This window comes from Pantherophis guttatus, chromosome 16 (assembly GCF_059756535.1).
Source record: "Pantherophis guttatus breed Tessera chromosome 16, ASM5975653v1, whole genome shotgun sequence".
NCBI lineage: Eukaryota > Metazoa > Chordata > Lepidosauria > Squamata > Colubridae > Pantherophis > Pantherophis guttatus.
Window position 1 is genome coordinate 15,185,777 of NC_142078.1, and position 23,174 is coordinate 15,208,950.

Consider the following 23,174-nt stretch of genomic DNA (forward strand, 5'->3'; position numbering starts at 1 on the left):
TAGGAGGTATCCCGGTCTGATCTCAGCCAGAAGCAAGAGAGAAGGTCCTATGGGCAAGAGGTAGCTGCTGCAACAAAGGACCAACATTGTGCTCCTAGATTTACTTTCCTCTCCTGCTTGATTATTTAGACGATGACTTCAGGACTTTCTGATCCAGCAGTGATGAGATCGCCTCTGTCAATCTATTGCTCTCTTTCTGGCTGCTGTGATGACTTTGCACAATTTTCTCCATGGCAAGCAAAAGTGACAGTTGTTCCTATCGGTGATGATCTACAATTCTTAGGACCCTGAAGCCAAGCATGACCAGGGATGAAGGATGCTGGAAGATGTGGATTAGCATCAGCTAGAGGGCTCTGGTTTCTATAGGGTACAGAGTGGATGGATGGATGGGTGGATGAATCGATAAATTTGTGGATGGATAGATGGATGAATAAATTGGTGGATGGATGGATAAATTGATGGATGGATGGATAAATTGGTGGATGGATGGATGAATTGGTGGGTGGATGGAAGAATTGGTGGATGGATTGATAAATGGATGAATAAATTGGTAGATGAATGGATGGATAAATTGATGGATGGATGAATTGGTGGATGGATGGAAGAATTGGTGGATGGATTGATAAATGGATGAATAGATGAATTAATTGGTAGATGAATGGATGGATAAATTGGTGGATGGATGGATGAATTGGTGGATGGGTGGATGGATTGGTGGATGGATTGATAAACGGATGGATGGATGGATGAATAAATTGGTAGATGGATGGATAAATTGATGGATGGATGGATGAATTGGTGGATGGATGGATGAATTGGATGGATTGATAAATGGATGGCTGGATGGATGAATAAATTGGTAGATGAATGGATGGATAAATTGGTGGATGGATGGATAATGGATGGATGAATTGGTGGATGGATTGATAAATGGATGGATGGATGATTTCCAAGACTACTTTCATCCTGAGTCATCTCAGCCACTGGGGACAACTAACTTGACATATTTTATGGGCTTGGACTGACAATTCTTTGACCATTTCTCCTATCACGTCATGTTATAGAAAACTTTTTGAAAGTTGCAATAAAATGTTCCTTTTTAAAAAACTAGGGGAACCTCAAATCATTAGAAGAATAGAACTCCCAGTTTCCCAGTTTCTAGCCTGACGCCATCACGAGATCATCCTTAAGACCATAGGCAAAGTTGTCCCTTTTCTGAAATGGAAAACCTACCAAGAATCATAGCAGAATTTTTTTTTAAAAAAATGTGCACACATGTTTTAAAATCCGTTTTAAAATCCTCTGCCCAGATGCTCCCTAGCCCACCCCCACCCCTGGGCTAACTCACCTCTTGTCACGAAACTTTGGAGATGTTATACTTTGGAAATTCAACACAAAACTTTTAACTGTGAATACGGAGGGAGGAGGGCCCCGCAACCAGATCCACCCTCTCTTTAAAAGAGAATAGAATAGAATAACAGAGTTGGAAGGAACCTTGGAGGTCTTCTAGTCCAACCCTCTGCTTAGGCAGGAAACCCTACACCACTTCAGACAAATGGTTACCCAACATCTTAAAAACTTCCAGTGTTGGAGCATTCACAGCTTCTGGTGGCAAGTTGTTCCACTGATTAATTGTTCTCACTGTCAGGAAATTCCTCCTTAGTTCTAAGTTGCTTGATTAGTTTCCATCCATTGCTTCTTGTCCTGCCTTCAGGTGCTTTGGAGAATAGCTTGACTGCCTCTTCTTTGGGGCAACCCCTGAGATATTGGAAGACTGCTATCATGTCACCCCTGGTCCTTCTCTTCATTAAAATTAACACGCCCGGTTCCTGCAACCGTTCTTCGTAAGTTTTAGAAAAGAAAAGAGTCGGGACGAGTGGCGATTTCATTTCCTTTAATTGCACTTTTATTTGTGATTCTTCCCACCCTCCATCCCCGACCCCACCACCCCCCAAAAAAAAGAAAGAAAAAGAATGAAAGACACAAAGTTGGGAAATTTGGTCCAACAGTTAGTGCTACGTTCTGCATCCGAAGAGGAAAATCCTCAACCGACGTGAGGCAAAGTTGTAAAGACAACAGCAGACGATGCAAAAGAAGATGGAAGATTTCGGGGGAGGAGGAGGTGGAGGAGGGCAGAGAAATGGAGTTTTGGGGAGGGGAGAGGTGTTCATCCCCAAAGACCCCCCTCTCCCCCAATCGGTGTTTCCTTCTACGGGCTGTGTTGATGAGAAAGAAAATTTCCCATTGCTTCCTTCTAAAACAAGACTTGCTAGAGCGAAGGCTCAGTTAATCTGCTTTGCCTTCTACTCAAAACAACCAACCCTTACATAAAAAAAGGCTTATGGGGACACCCCCTTTTTTTCAAACATTTAGGGTGCCTGTCAGCCACAGATCTGACGTATTGAACCTATTAGAAACAGAACAGACACTCCTGCTCCAGGTAGCCCCTTCCCCTTAAATGCTTAAATTTCACTTTTTTGGGGGGGGAATCCTCTTCACGAGCAAATGACACCCCAACAGAGTTAGAAAGGATGGCTATCCCCTTTGGTTGGGAATATGACAAGGTCTCTCTCACCACCTGCTTAAAAAAAAGGGGGGGGACACTGAACCCCAAGAAAAGGCTGCAAGAAAAGAACTCCAGCCCAAAGTTTTCGGGAAAGGGAGATAAAATTGCATAGGGATGAAGAAGCCGCTCCTATCGTCGCCGTTTTGACCCGGACAAGGACTGAAACGTGGAGAAGCTGGCCCACCGGAAAAAAAAAAATCCATCTCACCAATAAGGCAGGAGTTGCTCGACGCGCAGATGCTCTTTCCGGTTATTAGAGAAATAGGAGAACTTGATGGAAAAATCGCCCGAAAATTAAAAGCCTGAATCTATTCATTCCTCCGTTGCTAAAAACTGTCTCTTGGTCCTTGGGCTCTTTTTATCCTGCTGTTATTCTGTCTTGTAAAAACTCCAGTGACTGATTCTTATTCTTATTATTCTCATTCTATCTCTCTCTCCCTTTCTTTCTTTCCCTTCCTTCCTTCCTTTCGTCTTTCTTTCTTCTTTCTTTCCCTGGCCTTGTAGAAAAAGAGGCTCCTGGCTAGCCATTTAAAACCCTCGTGTAGGCAGATTAGTGGGCAGGGAATCCTCAAAAGCACTGATGGGGAGATGGGGTGGGCAGGAAGGGAAAAATATATATATATAAAATTCGGGATTCCCACATGTGCATCCCAGAAGGAACCTGGCGCTGCACGAAAAGGACCATTTCCGCTCCTCTTGTCCCTCCGTGAAGACGTTCTCGCTTGCAAAGAAAAGAGCAGGGGCCTGAATTTCAGAGGTTAATGCAGAAAAGGGCTTGTTTATGTGCTTCAGTGCAGGGAGAGAAACCTCTGGCATTCAAGGCCCACCCCCCAGGTGCACAAGGGGCAATCCCAGAATCTTGCGGAGGTGGCCCGCGTGCCAGCCAGTTCCCAAGGCCCCCCCCTCTGTGCAAAACAATCAAGCAAAATATCTCCTTCGTAAGCAAGTCTCCTTCCAAGCTTTCATCCGTTGCTCATCCCAGCCAGTCCAGATCATCATCATCTTCATCATCCTCGAAGAGCGGGGTCGGGGGAGGCCGTCCCTTAAAGCTCTGGAGGACCAAGGAAGACAAGTGTGAGATTGGAACGCTTCCCAGAGAGGACTACACGACCCCCACAGACGGGTGTACAGGTAGTTCTCGACTTAAAACCAGTGGTGAAATCTGAACCGGTTTGCTACTGGTTTGCTGGCTGCACATGCGCACTGCGTGCCAAACACGCACTCTGCACACAAACATGCATGCACAGTGCGCACCAAAAGGTGGTTTGGGAAGGTAAGTAGAACAGTGAGGGAGGGGGATCAGCTGTGCCGCGCGGTTTAGCTTTGCTAGAAAGCAGGAAATCCTGCTTTCTAGCAAAGTTAAACCGTGCGGCACAGCTGATCGTCGGAAATACCCATTCAGAGTGTGTGTGAATATACAACCTTGCAGTCCCCCCAGGCCTCACCAGTTCTTCATCATCCTCTTCCTCTTCCAGCGGACCTCCTGATGAAGGCAGCTTACAGTTGGTTGCTTTCAACAAATTGGCTTTATCCTCAGAGGTGCTGGAAGAAATGAAGAAACTTGAAACCTACCCCCCCAAGAGCGGTCTGTAATTGTGGCTGAAAACTGCTGGCGTTCCAATAGAAAATCCTTAAAGAGGCTTATTTTGTTTGAAGAACAAAGCAAAGTCCCATAGAACCCCCCCCCCCAAAAAAACCTACCCAAGATGTCCTCCCCTCCCCATCACAGCATCTACATGCTGCAATCCCCCCAAACGGTAAGTCTATCCCTCCGTAAAACAGGCTGGGCTTATTGCAATACTCAGAGCAAAAATATGCAATGGCTATTCATGAGTGTTGTGGCCCACTAGCAGCCAGCGGATCTGGCAGCAGATTCGGACAGCGAAGAGGTTGGGGAGGAACATGGGCCAGTCCTGAAGTCTGGGGAGGGCTCTGATGAGGGCTCTGCTGAGATGTTCTCGCTTTTAAGAGCCACCCAATGTTGCCTCCTCCAGCTCCAAATTTGGAGATCTCAGGGTGCCTCAACTGACTTGGGATGATGCAAGAACCTAGCTGAAACAGAGAAGAGGCGCGAAGCTCTTCTCTGATCGGCACTGACCTGGAAACCTCATTCGGAGGGATGGGTGCCGGTGGTGGCATCTCCCCAGTTTGGACTTTCTCATCTGTTGAACTGGATGGAAGGCTCAAGGATGTTGGATTTTGGTTAGGAACATCTGGGCAAGTGTCCTCTTCTCTTTCTGGGTCCAGTGTAGGCACAGCTTCCTCAGCTGATGGCTTCAAGGGAACGGGATCTGCGGATGTGTCCTCAACAGCACCGCCAACATCTGAAGCATGCGCTTCTGTTGGTCCAGAAGACACAACCCCTTCCTTATTCTCCACCTCTGAAGATTGTGTGACAGGATTCGAGGATGCCGGGGTCAACTCAGCAGGCGTGTCTGAACGCTGGGTTTCCTGTTCCTGCTTGCTTTGACTTCCTTCTGAAGAGAGAGTAGAGCCGTTTGGGTCTTCTTCTAGGTGGTCTGAAGGTACAGGAGATGCCACCGCCGGCGTCTCATCAGGACTGCCTGGCTGATCTCGGGCAAGGGCCACTGGGCTTGCTCTCTGCTGTGGTCCCTGCTCTTCGTGGCTACGCTCTTCAGACCTTTCCAGCAGCTGCAGAGTTATTGCCTGGTAACAGGAAGAAAGGAAGGAAAAAGATTAGTAGTCTCAACCAGGGGTGAAATGCTCTGAAGTCTGCTACCGGTTTGCTTCGCTACCGGTTCGCTTTGTGTGCACATGCGAGGTGCACGCCAAATGCATGCTTCAAGCGCCATGCGCACCACAGGCGCTATCATGCAGCGCTGAAAAAGGAGGATTAAGAAAACAGCTGTGCCGTGCGATTTAGATTTGCTAGAAAGCAGGATTTCTGTTGAAAATACTGGTTTGCCCGAACCGGTAGCATTTATTAACTACCAGTTTGGGCGAACCGGTCAGAACCGGTAGCATTTCACCCCTGGTCTCAACCTCTTGCTGCCGAATGAGACTTGTAAGCGAAGAAAAAAGGAGATAATCCGCTGAACGATTATGAAACCAAGGAGGTCAACATCTCCTGGATCTGAAGTGTTACCTTGATGGTGCTCATAACTACCCCGAGAACGATCCTTCCAGTGTAGGACTCCTCCAACTCAAATTGGCCTCGGAGGGAATGGAAGACCCCGTTCATGATTTTTTTCACCTGGAAATGGAAAAGCGATCCAGAAGTGTTACCCGAGAAAGCATCCCAGAAGAACCCAACTGCCCATTGAGGGGAGTTCCTGGGTTAGGGTTAGGGTTTCTCTTTTTAAAAAAATATCCTATTTAATAAGAGGTTTCTCTGGAGGGGCCAATGTACCTCTTCGGCTGAAGCTGTCGGTGGGGCGCTATTGATGATCTTACTGAGCTCTTGGATCCGGTCTTCATAATGGGCAGTGAGGTCTGCCAGCTGGGACTGCAAGGCCGCACACTGGCACGGGGTTCAGAGAAAGAGAACATAATCGGTGTGATGGAGGCAGGACTCTCACCTCCAGTTTTGCAGGTTCTTCTAAACATTTCTTTAAAAATTATTTTATTTCCAAAGTTAAAATGCAAGAGGGAAAGAAGAAAGCAGCTAACTAACCAAGATCAAACACGAATAATACATTTAAAAAAAAAAAAAAGTGTACAAAAGAAATAACACATGGCAACTATATCATTCACGCTGGCTTTGAATATAAAAAGTCCATCCTGATTGAATGCTGAAAAACACACCCAAAATATTGGATATTTTCCTCTGCTTACATAACACTATATTTTTCGGATTATAAAATACACTTTTTTGTATCTCAAAAAGGGGCAAAAATGTCTGTGCGTCTTATAGACTGAATATTGCCCAACCGCCAGCTGTTTTTTGGGGGGGGCCTTTGCGTGCCCTGTTTTGGGGTCTTTTTTCAGCCTTTTTCAGGCCTTTCTTTGGCCCATTTTCGAGGCTTTTTTTGGCCTGTTTTTTTCCAAAAAAAGGTGCCGAAAAAGTCTCAAAAATGCCCCCCCAAAAGCCTCAAAAACGGCCCCCCAAAAGCCTCAAAAATGGCCCCCAAAAAGCCTCAAAAATGGGCCCAAAAAGCCTCAAAAACGGGCCGATAAAAGCCCTCAAAATGGGCTACAAAAGGCCTCGAAAAGGCCCCCAAAAGCCTCAAAAACGGGCCAAAAAAAGCTTCAAAAACAGGCCAAAAAAGCCCCGAAAACTGGCCGAAAAAAGCCTCAAAAACTGGCTGAAAAAAGCCCCCAAAATAGGCCGAAAAAAGCCTTGAAAACGGGCTGAAAAAAGACCCCAAAACAGGCCGCAAAAAGCCTTGAAAACAGGCTGAAAAAAGCCCTCAAAACAGGCCAAAAAAAGCCTCGAAAATGGGCCGAAAAAAGACTGGAAAAGGCCCGAAAAAAGGTAGCCCCAAAACTTTTTTTTGCTGTTTTCCTCTTCTAAATTTAGGGGCATCTTATAGTCCGAAAAAAATACGGTACTCTTACGAGTAGCCCCAAGGTGTTTTTTTTTTCCAAGAGGCAACTGGACTTTCTTGTTTTTATTTATTTATTTTATTTTATTGAATTTCTAAACCGCCCTTCTCCCGAAGGACTCAGGGCGGTGTACAGCCAAAATAAAACCTTGAAAACTTCATCTAAAGAAGTTTCTTCAGCTCTGGGACAGAATTCCTTGCCTACCGGCAGCTAATCTTGCAAATTTTATAAGTGGGCTTACCGGAATATACAAATACAAATCTAATAGGGAATGACGGCCAGAAATTCTTTTTTTATTATTATGGCTGATATTCAACCCCTGAAAACCTTTGACCGGTGATTCAAAGAGACAAGGCAAGTTTGAGGATCAAATTCCTGCTGTCACTTTTCTAAAACAGCCACTCGTCGTAAAAATCCCAAACCGTAAATAATGCTTAATGTGTGCGCCTAGGAAAGTGGTGCATCTCACCTTGCCTTTAACTGTCTCTAGTTCTTCTACTCGATCCTGCAGCTCTGTGGATTTTTGGTCCTCCGAGCTTCTGCTGGCCTTGAGCAGAGAAATCTAGAAAGCAGAGACACAGGTTAAAACATTCAGACATGCTGAACCAGAACAATAGTGGCTTACGAAAGAGCCTAGATTGGGGAGAGACATACACGCAAATAACACTCTTGTAATGTCTTACAAACTAGCTGTGTATTACGGTACAAGTTAAGCACACGATGGTCTATTTCATAGGGTCCCCAACCTTTCGGATCTCAGGGACCACTAAATTCATAATTTTAAATCCCGCGGACCACTAATATGATCTGCCTAATGACCGGGTGGGTGGGCGTGGCTAGGCGGTCATGTGACTGGGTGGGTGTGGCCAACTCAATGTCACTCACGTTGAGGGGCGCCTCGCCGGCCTCTACTCACCCCTCCCTTCCCAGCCACTCCTCACCTGCCCACCCAGGCTCCTTAAGGCCCCAACAGGAAGAGTTGTTGGAGCTAAGCAGCCACCACGAGAAAGAGTTGGCAAAACAGCTCAGTTCAAATTGGATCTGGCTAAGAAGGAGGCTCAGCAGAAGCACCTCACTGAGGACTAGGAGCATAGGCTTTCCAAGCAGAGGGAAGACCTGCGGGAGTGCAAGGCCAGGTCCCGGCGCCTGGAGGCTCAGCGGGCTGAGATGGTCAGCCGGTTCCAGGCCATGAGGCAGTCCCACTGGAACGAGGCCCTCCGGCTCTTTGCCACCAGGTAGAGCAATCCTGAGGAAGGGGCTTTGTGGAAGTGGGGGATGAAAAGACAGAAAGGCAGGCTACCGTTAGGCGCTAAGAATAAGGTCCACGTGTGAAGTTGTGTCTGTATACAAGAATCTAATCAACTCGCGGTCAACACTAAATTGGAACTAGATAAGAGTTAGCGGAATTCAAGACAGGTTGGATTCGGATCCTTCGTGGGAACGTAAAGACTCCAGGCTGATTCCTCTTTTGACTCCACCACCGGGCTCTTCGCCTGTCCTTCTCCTACCGCTACCCACCTTCTCTTCCAGTTGGGAGATCGTCTTCTGCTGGTCATCCCGTTGCTCGCACACTTCCTGGAACTGACGGGCGTGTTGCTCCTTGGCCGAGCTCAGCAGACGCTCGCATTTGGCTTCCCACTGGGACTCCAGCTCGGCCTGCAGAAGGGAAAACTTCCCCGGGACAATAGACAGATTGACTTCCATTCTAACACAATGATTTCCCTGCCCTTCCTGCTCCCAAAACTCCCATTAAAGGCCGTTGCAGTGACTTGGCTCCTTGCAATATGATGCCTCTACAAAAGGAGGCTGAGTGGTTAGGGGGCTTTCCCCAGCACTGTGGATAGTGTGTGGGAGTGAAGGGGCATATTGGCCTATTTAGCCACAGGGAACGGGTTTTAGAAAATTGACAAAAACTGGAAATCTTCATCAGCCAACACCCAGATAAGCAGGGATTGACACCAGACAAATAACAAGCTGAAAGCAATATCCTAGTCAAGGAACTACAATGGAGTCAATCAAGCAGAAAACAATACCCTAATCAAGGAAGCAAACCATACAACCATTAATACTAGAAGAGTAAGCTACTGTATATAAACAGGGAACAAACGCCACACTCCCTCCTACTGATAGCATTACCTACTTGGGTCATGAAATGTCTGCAAGCAAACAACCAATTTCAGGGAGCACCAAGGATTCCACAAAAACTAGAATTTCTAGGAAGGAAAAAGCTACAGATCCTAACAGGAAGAAGAACATATCTCAATACTGTAGCATTTCCTTGCCTTGCTTAAAGCCTGAGGTTAAATTTGCAAGATCTGTCACCCAGCTGAACTTGGGGGCAAATTCACTTCTGCCTCTCACCTGCTCCGAAGCAACGTTGTTGGACGATGCCCGCGACTTTTTCAGAAGCTGCCGGAGTTGGTCCATCTCTTCCTGGTAAGACTTGCGAATCTCATCTGCCTCTTCTTCGGCCTGTTTTCTCTCAAGGAGGGATTTCTTCTTTCTTTCGGAAAGATTCTGAAGGGGAGGAAGAAGACAAGAGACGCTGAAAGCAGCCATAGGTTGAGGGGGAACAGTGTTGTGGCCCGTTGGCGGTCAGCGGAGCTGGCAGCAGAGTCGAACAGTGAGGAGGTTGGGGTGGAACATGGGCCAGTCTTGGGGGCTGGGGAAAGCTCGGACGAGGGCTCTGCGTCGGAGGCAGAGAGGAAGGTAGATAGCAGTGAGGCAGAGGAACAGCTGGAGCCCGTTCCCAGTGCGCAGAGCTGCCAGAAGACAAGAACATCTCAGAAAGCAGGGTCGACTCTGGAGTAAAGCCACACCTTGGAGGTGATTGGCCCATAGGATAAAAGAGGAGCGAACGGGAAGTGGGCTTTTGCAGGAAACAATTCGTTCGTTCCGTGACTCTGAGAGACTCTGTGCCAAGTTTGGCCTTGTACTGCGGTCAGAAACAAGTTACAGTGACAGCTTTGCCAAACGAGATAAGGTTTGTGTTGATAAATATTCCTTTGAAAAACTGTTTGGACAAACCTGGCTGACTGTGAACGAACATAATTCACAGTCGTGTAAATAAAAGAGCTTTTGCCGAGACCAATTCCTGCCTGCTTGTTAAGGGAGCCTAGGTCAGAACAGACAGACTGAGCAAAATGGAAGGACAATGGGACGGACTGTTGCTTCCAAATCTCGACCCGCAAACCCAGATCCCTACCAACTGGGAATGTGTATTGTGAGCACAATCTAGAATTCTAAATAGGTCCTCACTTTTTCCAAGTTCTCTTTCTCCACTCGTAGGTCAGCCAGCTCTTCCTCCAAAGCAGCCAACTTCCCATCCAGCTGCTTACGGCTCTGCTTCTCCACCTGGAATTTATTCTTGGCCTCTTCGGATGACTCCTGAAGTTCTACAAGAGTTGAGAAGAGAGGAACAAAAGCACAGAGGTGGCAGCAAACACAAGCTTTGAGGCACCCCAAATGAGGTCGAAAAGGATGTTTTGGGCTGCAAGGAAGAAAGGTTGGGTTGATCTAAAGGTTGGGTTATTCCTATCTTCTGCAGAAGGTGGAAGACACTGAAGCACCCATCCAAGGAGGCCTTCACCGGTCTGAGAAAGGTCCTCTACTGTACTGTAGAAACACGTCTTCTACTTCAGCATCTTCCTCACCTTCCCTTACCTGCCAGCTGGGCCTGCAACTGATTAAGCTGGGCAGCATGCCTCTCGGCTTCCTTCAGGGCAGCGTTGAGTTGGGAGCGAAGGTCCATCTCCTTCTTCTGGTGGCTGGTCAGCTCCAGCTGGAGCCGGGAGATCTGGGCCGTAGCCGTTGCCAGTTCCTCAGCAACCTTAACCTGCAACGTGAAAGAAGATCCATAAGGGGGGGAAAAAAAGCAGAGGAAGAAGTCGTGGAAGAGTTTTCTCCAAAAGAAAAAAAAGAGGGAATTGAAGCACAGGTAACAGGTGAGAGATCCCTCCAGAGAGTGAGATCATGTAGGAAAATGTCAGGTGAGAAGAATCAGGCCTAGGCATTAAGCTGATTTATTCCTCATGCCTAAACCCGAGCATCGAGTCAACTACTAAATTGGCCGGCATTAAATTGGTGCTATATAAAGAGTTAATGGAATTCAAGAGATTGGGATTAAACCACTTGTGGCAACGTAATGATTCCAGGCTGATTCCTCTCTTCACTCGGCCTGCCCCCAGCTTCTTTCTGTCCTCCTCCTACAAAAATTACCAAAAATTACTGTAATGGTGAACCTATGGCCTGCGTACCAGAGGTGGCACGAAGAGTCTCTCTGTGGGCACGCGCCGTTGCCAGCTGCTCTTCTTGGCGCGCATTTGCACACTGGCCAGCTCGTCTTCGCGGGCACCAGAGAGCCAGAAAACAGCCTGAAAACGGCCAAAAAAATGGCCAAAAAAACCAGGCCATTTTTCAGGCTGTTTTCAGGCCATTTTTGGTTTCCAGCGCTCCGGCGTGCGCACATTCACGGGCGTTCCGGTTTGGGCACTCGGTGCCAAAAAGGTTTGCCATTACTGTACTAGGCGGTGCTTTTTCTTAATCATACTTTGCAAATTCAAAATTGTAGGTTGCACCATAACTGAGCAAAAATTAACTCAACGGTCAAACTTTTTTCCTGCGCTCCAGGAAGGAAAATCCATGCTTTAAAAACTGCCTTGCTTCAAAAGTCTGAAATAAGTCATACGTCCAATAATACGCATGAAATTGGGTTGCTTCTAAATGAAGCACATCATCTTTATGTGGATTTAGGAAAAAACTCCCAGTCTTCGTCCCCTTATGTTGAAAATATTAAATACTGCAGATGGGTGGCCTGGTCTTAAAATATTTTACAAATTTTTCCAACCATTTCAAGTTTTTTGGTTCCCTTATATTTTATCTTTTGTTGAGATTTAATGAAGTCTTAAATTTAAAAAAAAAAAGAAAGAAATAAAAACAAAGTTAAAAACAGGGGGAAAAAGAAAAGCTTTTGATTACTTTGTATCAGGGGTGAAATTTAGCAGGTTCTGACAGGTTCTGGAGAACTGGAAGCGGAAATTTTGAGTAGTTCAGAGAACCAACAAATACCACCTCTGGCTGGCCCCAGAATGGGGTGGGAATGGGAATTTTGCAATATCTTTCCTCCAGGAGTGGGGAGGGAATGGGGATTTTGCCGTGTCCTTCCCCTGGTGTGGGGTGGGAATGGAGATTTTGCAGTATCCTTCCCCTGCTATGCCCACCAAGCCACACCACCCCACGCCCACCAAGCCACGCCCACAGAACCGGTAGTAAAAAAAAAATTGGACTTCACCACTGCTTTGTATTATGGATCAAGTCACATTTAACCGAACAATCCTTGCACAAACAGAATAAATGGTGCTGACTTGAATTAACTTCCGAATAAATGTGCAACTTGTGCCACCGTCTACAGGACTCTACGGGAGGTAATTTAGAGTGAGTAAACTTAGCACAAGAGCTTTCGTTTTTTTCTCTGAATCATGAATGATTTTATACAGCGCTCAGACCAGAGATGGGATTCAACCGGTTCGGACCAGTTCGGGCGAATCCGTAGCGGCGACTGTGGGTGGAGCGAGCCCACCCGCCCCATAGTAATGCCGTCCTATTTAGCGATGTTTTCGAGATCGGGGATTGCGCGGGAGGCTCGCACGCAAGCAAAGCTCATGCGCAGAAAGTGTGCGCGGGGCAAACTGGAGGTAAGAATATATCAAATCCATCGCTGTCACAGACTTAATCAAGTTTTTAAAAAAATATTGAAAACATGCTAGATTACTAACGCAGAGCACCGAAGCTTCTGGGAAACCCGTATTTGCTGAGTTCTGGTTATTCGGACAGAAAAGCTGAGCAGGTAAAACGGTTTGAAGAAGGGGGGAGGGACTGGCTTTTTCCTGCTCAGGTTGAAAAAGGGGAAATTCTGGGTTATCCAGAGAAGAGAACCTCACCTGATCCCACCACCCCCGATCCAGTGGCAGCAGGTACTAGAGGGAAAAAAAGGAAGCAGTGACAGGAGAAGGAAAATTAACTCCACCAGAATCGAAAGCCAGAGAGGAGACGACAGAGAGGAGACGAGTTAGCCAAAATAGAAAGAAAAGATTGTGAGTCACATCCTGGCACACTTGAAAAAAAAAACCACGATGGCTGTTCAAAATACAACCAGCTTCTTCCCAGCCCTGATGCCCCGTCAGTGCCTGAAACTACCGGCTGGCTGGCGGAGCCATAAAACACTAAAAACCATCTTGGATGGCAAAGAAATGTCCTCAGGAGCTTGTTCCATCCTTCCAACTGGGAAGTCCTCCCGGGCCTACAACCGAGGAGCCCAGCTTATTTATTCCATTTCACTTTTATTGACTTATTAAATTTATCTGCCATCCACCTCGCTGTCACACAACTCTGAGTGGCATTCAGCCGGTTCGTACCGGTTCTTCAAAACCACTTTGTCCAGCCGGGAGAACCGGTAGCGGAGATCACGGGTGGGACCGTTCACCCGCCCCGGCTCTATGCCATCCTATTTAGGCATGGTTTTGAGGCCGGCCGCATGCGCGAACCCAGCGTGCGCGCTATGGCGAACCGATAGCAACAAAATGTGAAACCCACCGCTGCTCACAACCGGTTCTTCAAAACCACTTCGTTTCTCAGACGTACGAGTTTTTCAGGTCATTGTTTCGACCGCTTATAGATCTACAACCACTTCTAATTCTTGAAGTTAAGCATTACTTCCCAGTTTCCCAAGTAGGGAAAAAATTAGCTCAAGCCTTGATAGTACAGTGGTTACGCACCCTGTTATTAACACAGCTGCCTGCAATTTACTGCTGGTTCGAATCTCGCCAAGGCTCAAGGTTGACTCAGCCTTCCATCCTTTCTAAGGTAGGTGAAATGAGGACCCAGTTTGTGGGGGCAATAAGCTGACTTTGTATAAAATATACAAAAGTATGAAGGCTATTGCTTAACGCCTTGTAAGTCTCCGGAGAAGGGCGGCATATAAATCAAATTTTAAAAAAAAAAGTTAAGTTATTTGAGAAAGGGAGAGAAAGGGGAACAGGATGAGTTTTGTTTTCTTCTCTGCTTTCCAGTTTTCCCTCCCCGTGTGGGATTCTGATGATGGTAAGCCCAGGATCAAGGGGAATTCAAGTTAAATGCTGGGTAGAAGCCAACTCTCGTCATCTCTAAGCTATCTTGGCTCTCCTCTCCTCTCGGTCTTACCTTTTCTTGCTCGGCGTGTAACACTCTGGCTTGGGAATGTTCGGTGTTCATTTGCAGAGAATTGTTCCTTTGCTCCATGAACAGGTTGCTTTGCTCCACGTGTCTGGAAGAAAGAAAGAGAACAAGAAATGCAGGATAGAGTCAGATGGGACAGGTTCGTGGCCATCAAAGCAGCTTTCGTGTGAAGTCCAATCTATAATAACTCAGATTGGTCTAGGGCAGTGATGCCCTCAATTCTTTGGCTCTCAGCCTTTCTTAGGGTCCAACTTTCACAGCCATACATTGCAACTGGGACTATACACACTTTTGTAGGCAGGGTGATGTCTCTGCTTTGCTCTTTCTTTTAAAGCATAGCAATTAAAGTACAAAGCGGGCAAGAGATGATGGATGGATGACTCCCTTTTTTTTTTGTTGCTGTATTGAGTTGCTTCTACCCCTCTCCCTCTCTCTATTCTTTTTTTTTTTTCTTTAGGCAGGTGACATGATTAGAAGTTAGATAGGAAAGAAAGAAACAGTTGTGTAATAAAGGATGACATGATTAAAAGCTAGAATAAGTGATAGAAATAAGGGGAATATTAATGTATACATTTTTAGCTTGCAAAATGAAAGAAAGAATGAGTAAATGTGGAATAATTGAACAATGACATACCGTAACCTAATATAGATGTGTATTGTTATTAGGAAAAAAACATGTTGATTGAACGTAATAATCGTGTTTACTCTGATCAATTTCATTTGTATTGGGATGTATGGCGCCCAGGTGCCACGCTGTTCGTGCATTGATTTGACATTATTATAAAAAATAAAAACAATAACAAACTTTTTTTCCTAAAAAAAAAAAAGGAGAGTTCTCACCTCTGATTTCGCTGGATCAGTTCACTGATCTTCTCGTTCTGTTCCTCGATGCGACCGCTCTTCTCGAAGACCTCTTGCTTCAGCCTCTCGTTCTCCTGCAGAGAGAAAACCTCCAAAAGATGGGAAAGCGCCCTTCTCTTTGGCATTAGCGGTTAGGAATTCCTGTGAGAGCATCTCCACCAGATGGTTCTGTAGGACAAATCCCATCACCTCAGCCAAAGAGGGTGTCAGCGTACCAGAAAACCCCCAACTCCAATTAGAAACTCCCAAGGCAACCATTCTCTCAAAATTCCATTTATTAGAGTAGGTATACTGGCACACCTGGGAAAACCCTAATCTGAGAGTTCCGGTTTTCTCTCAATAAATCAAAACCTCCCAAACCATTCCCTGCACCCATCAGTCCATCACATGGTCCGATCACCATCCGTCCCATCTCAAGACATCACTTCAACCACTCTTTCTCCAGATGCAAGATTGTCTTGACCTTGACCGAAAAGAAGAATGCTATTTTGTCTAACTACATTTCCTCTACTAAGTAATAATTTTAATTAGCAATTTTATGATGTTTGTGTGTCTATATTTTTCTTGACTGTACACCGCCTTGAGTCCTACGGGAGAAAGGCGGTATAGAAATTAAATCAATCAATCAATCAATTAATCAATCAATCAATCCCAGGAGTGAAATGCTACCGGTTCAGTCCGGTTTGGTTGAACCGGTAGCGATAGCGGTGGGTGGTTCGGAGAACCGGTAGCGACGGCAGCACGAGGCTCCGCCCACTCGCTCGGTCGTTGTTACTTCCTGGTTTTAACCAGGAAGTAACCTGTTTTTTACCCTCTGCGCATGTGCAGAAGGATTTGTGCATGTGCAGAGAGTCCGCGTATGTGCTGCACGTGCACTTCCAAACCGGTAGGGAAGGTAAGTTGATTTCACCCCTGCTAAATCCTCCCTTCTACTTTCCCACACACGAGAAGGTGGCAGCGTGGAAGCTTCTGGGGCTAATATGGCTTCCAAAGCTGACAGAGGGTGGAAGCTGCATCTAATAACTAGAGATTCGCAGATGGACGTCATTGCGCATGCCATCGGAGAGGTCTTCTTCTTAAGTAGGACGGGCTTCTCCCTCTCCTTCAACGAGGGGACAGATGTTCTAGGATCAACTAAAGTTGGACAAAATGTGTCAGTTCCAGGATGGACCATTCCAGAGAATTGGCAATCATGTTAAATGGAAGAAGATTGGTTGTCCGTGGAGCTTCTCAGTCATCTAGGCATGGTTGTCCCAAAGGTGCTTTCTGCAAGAGACAACTGGACTTTTTGAGTTTCTTTCGAAGACGTTTCGCTTCTCATCCCAAAGAAGCTTCTTCAGCTCTGACTTCCATTCCCCACCATCCACAGTCAGAGCTGAAGAAGCTTCTTTGGGATGAAGGAAACCCAGAAAGTCCATCTGCCTCTTGAAAAAAGTACCTCCGGGACAAGAAGATTGATTGTTGTTGTTGTTTTGTCAATGAAGAACTAACCATCTATGATGGAGGTCAAGCTGCATGTACAAACATTCAAAAGTATCCCAGAGAAACTGAAGATCAACACCTCACTCTGAAGAGAGCAAGAGTGAGATGTTGAACTTAAGTTTCTCCAGGACACTTCTGAATGTATCTTCACTTTACCTGGACGATGCGCTGGATGTTGGTCATAATCATAGTTGTCTCCATTGTCACAGAGGAGAGACCTGGTAACAAGCTTTGGGTAGAATTCTGCTTGTGCAGCTCCTCCACCTGTAAGATGAAAGAGAAGGTCTTGGATCACACCTTGGCTAAGGTATCTCAATTCAATCCACGATAGCTATGATGCATTCAAAGGAGCCTCAGTTTAAACCATGATGGGATTCACACAGGAGATTATTGTTGAATGTAATGCATAAATCCTAGCCACTCACCCACCCGGAACTCAGTCTACAGGAGATGTGAGAAGGACAAAAAAAGCTGCCCCAGTTTGTGGCAACTTAAGCGTTGCCCAGAAAAATGACATCCAATATTTCAAAAGAAGACACTATCAGTAACTCAGGATTCAACCATTGGGAATCCTTGCTACAACATCTTATGACATTGCCTAGTTAGGTAATGAAAGGTTTTCAAGCAAGCAGCCAAGCTCAGAGAGCACCAAAGACTCCACAATTCAACTTGAGATAGCCAACTGCCTACTAGCTAGTGGGCTTGTGAATTTCCAGGACATCTGGCCAGCCGAATTGGGAAGAAAGCTCCTAAACCGAGTGTCAGCAACCTGCGGCTCCAGAGCCACATGTGGCTCTTTGGGCCCTCTGCTGTGGCCACTACTGGCTCGCCCTCCCCTTCCAGTCCCTCCTCGCCAGGCCTGGGAAGGTAAGAGGAACGGCAGGGGATGGAGAAGCAGCCGGGGCAGAGAAAGAGAGACACAGAGAAACTGGGGGGAGAGAGGGAGAGAGAGAGGGGTGGGGAGGGAGAAATGTCAAAAGGGTTTTGTGGTTCTCGGTATTTTTTAACAACCGGTTCTCTGCCCTAATGACTGGCTGGGTAGGCGTGGTTAGGAGGGGTGTCATGTGACTGGTGGAAGTGAGTGACGTCGAGTTGGTCACGCCCACCAAGGTTTTGTGGCTCCCGGTGTTTTCTTTTCTGTGGGAAACGGGTCCAAATGGCTCTTTGAGTGTTTAAAATTGCAGACCCCGTCCTAGACTAATCAGTATGGTTTGTAGACAAGCAAATCCATCACTTTGATATTACCTTGGCCGTTAGCTGGTCTATTTTGTCAGCCACTTTGCCCACCGACAGGCGGATTTCGGTGTTCTGTTGCCGTGCTTCCGTCATTAAGAAAGAACCAATATCACCGGCTGCTTTGGAAGGAAACACAGTTTTTGAAAAAAAGACAGCAACGGAGGAAAAGAGTAGTAAACAGAGATGCCCTGAAGGGTAAGAAAGAGAATCAATCCATCAATAAAAATGTTGACAGTTGCAGAACAAAAAAGAGATATTATGTCTAAGGATTGGGCTTCTTCGAAGCTGTTTCTTTCCAGGTTTAATAATTGGTAATATGGAACTTGCTGTTGTGGTCTGCTGGCAGCGGAGTCGGACAGTGAGGAGGTTGGGGAGGAACATGGGCCAGTCCTGGAGTCAGGGGAAGGCTCTGCGTCAGAGGCAGAGATGGGGCCAGGGCCATCTGGGAGTTATGCGCGGACTCCGGAGCCTCCGGAGTCGGACATCAGAGAGGCAGAGGAACAGAGGGAGCCTGTTCCCAGTGCGCGCATGTGCAGAGTTGCCAGAAGGCAAGAACAGTTAAGACAAAAGGGGCGACTCGGGAGTAAGGCTTGGAGATGATTGGCCCCTCCCATAAGACCTAAAGGAGGAGCAAAGGCACGTGAGCCTTTGCAGGAAGCAACTTTGTTTCTTCTGGTCGGTTTAAATTCTGAAGCTCCGTTTTGGCTCTGTGCTCCGTGTGGCCTTGCAAAGCTAATTGCCAATTAGGTCTTTGGCAGCGTGCCAAGGGAGATAAAGGTGGGTGTTTATCAGCCTTGTCCCGAAAGACTGTGGCAGACTTCTGTCGGGCTCTTTACCAACTATTTGTGACTCATCACGGGCTGGGAATGAACAGAATTCACAGCCGTTGAAATAAAAAGAAGGTTTTGGGGACTAATCGTGTGCTTTTTACTGTCTCGGGAAGCCTAGGTCAGAAAAAAGGTCGTCTAGTTGTACCTAATCCTGGTTTAGCATTTTATGTCGATGCAGCCACAGAGAGCCTTGCAAGAGCAGGGCCCGGCCTACCTTGGAAAGGAGCCGGAAAGATGGCCCCAATAGGCTGGAGCTGGGAAGCTGCCGCAGGGCCTTGTGGGTAGGCGTAGTTCATCCCTGTATAGGCCTAAAAGGGTGAAATAAAGATAGAAAGATCTTGGACGCGGCCTATAAAGAAAACTTTTACAAAATATTTTATAGGTGGCATTTGCCACCAGCAATCAAGCTATGCTTAAAACGAAAATGAAAGTAAAGCAGGCTGTTTGCTGTTTGCTGCAACGAGGCAAAATTGCTCAGAGGCAGAGGGAGATTTCTTTTTCTTCTTTTCCTCACCAAAAAAGGTAGGTGCGTCTTATACCCCAAAAAATACAGTAAATAGAAAACTATCTATTTTTTTTTTACTCCAAAAGCATTTTATTAAAATAAATTTGATAAAAAATTTTTTAAAAAATCCGATTTAAATTTTTTAAAAATCCAGCTTTAATTTTTAAAAACGCTACTGGTTCTCCGAACTACTCAAAATTTCCGCTACCGGTTCTCCAGAACTGGTCAGAACCTGCTGAAACCCACCTCTGGTGCATAAGCGCACCTACCGTCCCCATTTATTTGCATTCATTTCCCTCGTTCATGTCCATGTTCATATTCATATCTGCTATCTTGTACACGTTTGACAGACAAACAAACAAACAAATAAAACCTCCATACCTGAAGACTCTGAGTGGACCCAGGAAGCGCTGGGTGCGGATGCAAGGCCGTAGGCATCACAGCGGCCGAGGACACGTGGAGTCCAGGCGCAGATACCTGGGGCCCTGGAAAAAGAAAACGGAGGCTGTGAATAGTCACGCAGTTGAGAAAAATAAGAGTCAGTGCAGGAGCAAGATAGACACATGTCTGCAGAAACCAGGAGAAACTAGAAATAATTCTTCTTTTTTTTAAAAAAAAAAATTATTATATTTTTATTGTTAAAGAACAAAAAGGAAAAAAAAATCAATACAAAAAATCAATAGTAAGGAAAGAAAAAAAATTTTTTTCCCCCAACGTGCTATACAAATGGAAAGGAAGTTTTAGGAACTTGAAGTCTTCAATTCTTCCAGAAATCTCTTTGATAAGGTACTGGTGCCGATTCATCCAATCTCCCAAGTGCAAAGTCCACAAATGGTTGCCAAGTGTTCCAAAAAACATTTTCTTTATATATACCACTTCTAATTTTAATATCACAAGTCAATTTATCATTTAATGCAAATTTCCATGTTTCATTGTACCATTCTTCTAATTTTAAGTCAACATTTAATTTCCAATATCTAGCAATTATAATTCTCCCCATTATAACCAAAATAGAAATAATGCTTCTGAAGGTGGATTTCTGGGTCAGTTCTGGAACCCAAGTCTGATCTTGGTAGCGTCCAGAATGTAAGCCAATGCAGAAACCAGAAGGAACTAGAAATAATTGTTCCGAAGGTGGATTTCTGGGTGAGTTCTAGAACTCAAGATACCCAGGAGAATTTTACAGCAGCAAAGAACACAAAAGACGAGGGGAAGAATGTTTACGCTCTTCAACCAAGTTTCTAGTCCCTCTGGTCCCGCAGGAATCACGCTAACATAATGTCAAAATCACTGGGCCCCAGGGAAAGGCACTGGACTTTTTCCACTACTTTCCACTAAGAAACGTAGGTTGAAAATGAAATGCAGGCTGAGAGTTAGATGGATTTACGTGCCTTGGGCTGCTATCTGAGGAAGAGCAGCTGGGGAGGATGGTTTCAGCGGAGAAGAGGTGACGGGATGAGCAGCTTGTCGCAAGGTGTTGGGGTCCTGGAATACACAGGGGAGGCTTTGCGTTAGTTTTTTCCTTGTCATCCTAAATCCCTTTTCTCCTTTGATATGCCGCTCTGAAGGCAGCACAAATTGGACAGCCATATAAGTCTCTTGAATTATGGCCACAACTGCAGGCTCAAATATGGCCGTAAACTGAGAACTATCTGTATCTTATCATGCCTTCCCTGATTGTTTCATCCATACATCCAGTCAGTGGTGGGATTCATCGGTTGTAACTAGTTCACTTCGTGCGTCCTCCAGAAGCTGGAAATGGGCCCATTTCCGGACTTCCAGTAGGCCCGTTTTTCGCCCTCCCCAGGCTCTGGAGGCTATCCTCGAGCCTCAGGGAGAGTGAAAACGGCCTCTCCCGGACACTGGAGGCCCTCCGGAGGCCGGAAACAGGCCCGTTTCCCAACTTCTGGTAGGCCCGTTTTTCACCCTTCCAGAGCCTCTGCAAGTGCCCTGCGCTTACTTGGCATCCAAAACGGGCCGCGTGGAGACTCCTGGGAGGGGATGGGCGGGGTCAGCCAGTCCTTGGAACAACCGGTTCGGCGAACCAGATTAAAATTAACATCTGGTTCGCCTAAACCAGTGCGAACCGGCTGAATCCCACGTCTGCATCCAGTCAGTCAGTCAGTCAGTCAATCAATCAGTCTAGCTACCTGTCTCACATATGTGACCCTAGGCAGCTTACGATAAAATGGTAAATTACATAATATAACAAATTACATCAGTCTAAGAAAAGAATTGGGAAGAAGAATCCATCGAATAGTTTCTCAGAACTCACATGAGTTTTGGAGCAATGTTGATCCTGGCGAACAGTAGAGAGTTCCCTCCCCCTCCCACCTCCCTTTGCAGTAGCCTCCAGATTCCGAAGCCGACCCACCCACCTCGATCTCCGAATCGCTTGAGTCCAGCTGGGCCGGAGCCGAACCGGATAGGAAAGGCAGCATAGGTTGACCCATCTTCGCCATTCGTGAAATCAGCTTTGCTTTCGCCACGTCGGGGTTCTGACAAGGGACAAAGAGAGAGAGAGAGAGAGAGAGAGAGAGAGGGAGAGGGAGAGAGGGAGAGAGAGAAAAGGAAACGTTGAGAGAAAATATCCAGATTTCCTGAAATCAGCCTGTAAAAATCAGTCCCGTCTTTCAACTTTGAAAAAAAAAAAAAAACACAGGCAGCGCTTAGTCCCCTCAGTTCATCAGAAATGGATTCGTTCCAGCGACTCAGAATGAGTTCACACTGACAGAAAGCTGCAGTCAGCAAAATTCAGTTTAGGTGAACAGAGTTTAGATCAAACCCTGAAATTAAAAACTGGATGGATGGATGGATGGATGGATGGATGGATGGATGGATAGAAAGAAAGACAGAATCCGAACCGGATTCTAGATAGATAGATAGATAGATAGATAGATAGAGTAGATATAGATAGATAGATAGATAGATAGATAGATAGATAGATTGATTAGATATAGATAGATAGATAGATAGATAGATAGATAGATAATATAGATAGATTAGATATAGATAGATAGATAGATAGATAGATAGATAGATGGATGGATGGATGGATGGATGGATGGATGGATGGATGGATAGATAGATAGATAGATAGATAGATAGATAGATAGATAGATAATATAGATGGATGGATGTATGGATAAATAGATAGATAGATAGATAGATAGATAGATAGATAGATAGATAGATAGATAGATAGATAGATAAAGAATTAATTCGAACCGGAGCAAACCGGTAGCATTTCACTCCTGCTACAACACTTAATGATAGTCATAGGGTACAAATAAGCAATCGAATCCTTCTAGGAAACAATCAATATAAATTATAAGGATATAAGCAATAAGGTTACAGTCATACACTCATAAGTGGGAGGAGATGGGTGATGAGAATGATGAGAAGATTAATAGTAATAGTAATGCAGACTTAGTGAATAGTTTGACAGAGTTGAGGGAATTATTTGTTTAGCAGAGTGATGGCGTTTGGGAAAAAACTGTCCTTGTGTCTAGTTGTTCTGGTGTGCAGTGCTCTATAGCGTCGTTTTCAGGGTAGGAGTTGAAACAGTTTTATGCCCAGGATGCGAGAGGTCTGCAAAAACGACGGAGAAACGAAAGCCAAGCTGGATGAACCGAAGACTTACCGCTAGTTGTTCACTGAGGGAGTTGGATTTGGCCCGCAAAGCTGGCTCCCTGTGGCATTACAAAAAATACAATCTTAGAACAGCCTGAGCGGCGTAGAAAGTCTGTTTTTAAGAATTTAAAAGCCTGTAGCATTGTTACAACCTCAGTTGCTTTGAGAGGCGGGGGCTTCAAAATCTCAGAATTCCCCCATCGAGGTAAAAAGTCCCACCTGCCTTTAGCGTTGAGAAGCACTGGCCTAAAGCCTCTGAGTTAAATACGAAGAGTTACTAGCCTTCCTCAAGTCTTCCTCAAGCAGCAGACACTGCCCAACAGAGACATCCACGTGCAGGAGA

At 45.8% G+C, this 23,174-nt stretch overlaps 1 protein-coding gene across 6 annotated transcripts in view; it reads right to left on the reverse strand.

The window, feature by feature from the left end:
• Nucleotides 1–1,877: 1,877 nt before the first annotated feature.
• Nucleotides 1,878–23,174, reverse strand: part of FKBP15 (FKBP prolyl isomerase family member 15) — a 36,984-nt gene continuing 15,687 nt past the window's right edge. For 2 of the 6 annotated variants that reach the window (XM_087879968.1, XM_060684598.2), the window contains exons 11-29: nt 22,842–22,890; nt 21,577–21,696; nt 20,590–20,683; nt 19,580–19,683; nt 18,908–19,001; nt 17,873–17,979; nt 16,784–16,891; nt 15,125–15,219; nt 14,270–14,372; nt 10,736–10,907; nt 10,331–10,467; nt 9,434–9,589; nt 8,591–8,743; nt 7,542–7,634; nt 5,937–6,047; nt 5,673–5,780; nt 4,665–5,233; nt 4,012–4,108; nt 1,878–3,617 (exon numbers count right to left, since the gene is read on the reverse strand). In XM_087879968.1, the coding sequence (XP_087736094.1) occupies nt 3,540–3,617; nt 4,012–4,108; nt 4,665–5,233; nt 5,673–5,780; nt 5,937–6,047; nt 7,542–7,634; nt 8,591–8,743; nt 9,434–9,589; nt 10,331–10,467; nt 10,736–10,907; nt 14,270–14,372; nt 15,125–15,219; nt 16,784–16,891; nt 17,873–17,979; nt 18,908–19,001; nt 19,580–19,683; nt 20,590–20,683; nt 21,577–21,696; nt 22,842–22,890 (2,548 nt within the window). In that variant the 3' untranslated portion in view covers nt 1,878–3,539. Of the gene's footprint in view, nt 3,618–4,011; nt 4,109–4,664; nt 5,234–5,672; nt 5,781–5,936; nt 6,048–7,541; nt 7,635–8,590; nt 8,744–9,433; nt 9,590–10,330; nt 10,468–10,735; nt 10,908–14,269; nt 14,373–15,124; nt 15,220–16,783; nt 16,892–17,872; nt 17,983–18,907; nt 19,002–19,579; nt 19,684–20,589; nt 20,684–21,576; nt 21,697–22,841; nt 22,891–23,174 lie in introns of all 6 variants that reach the window. The other 4 variants (XM_087879967.1, XM_060684597.2, XM_087879970.1 and 1 more) reach the window with 3 other exon arrangements.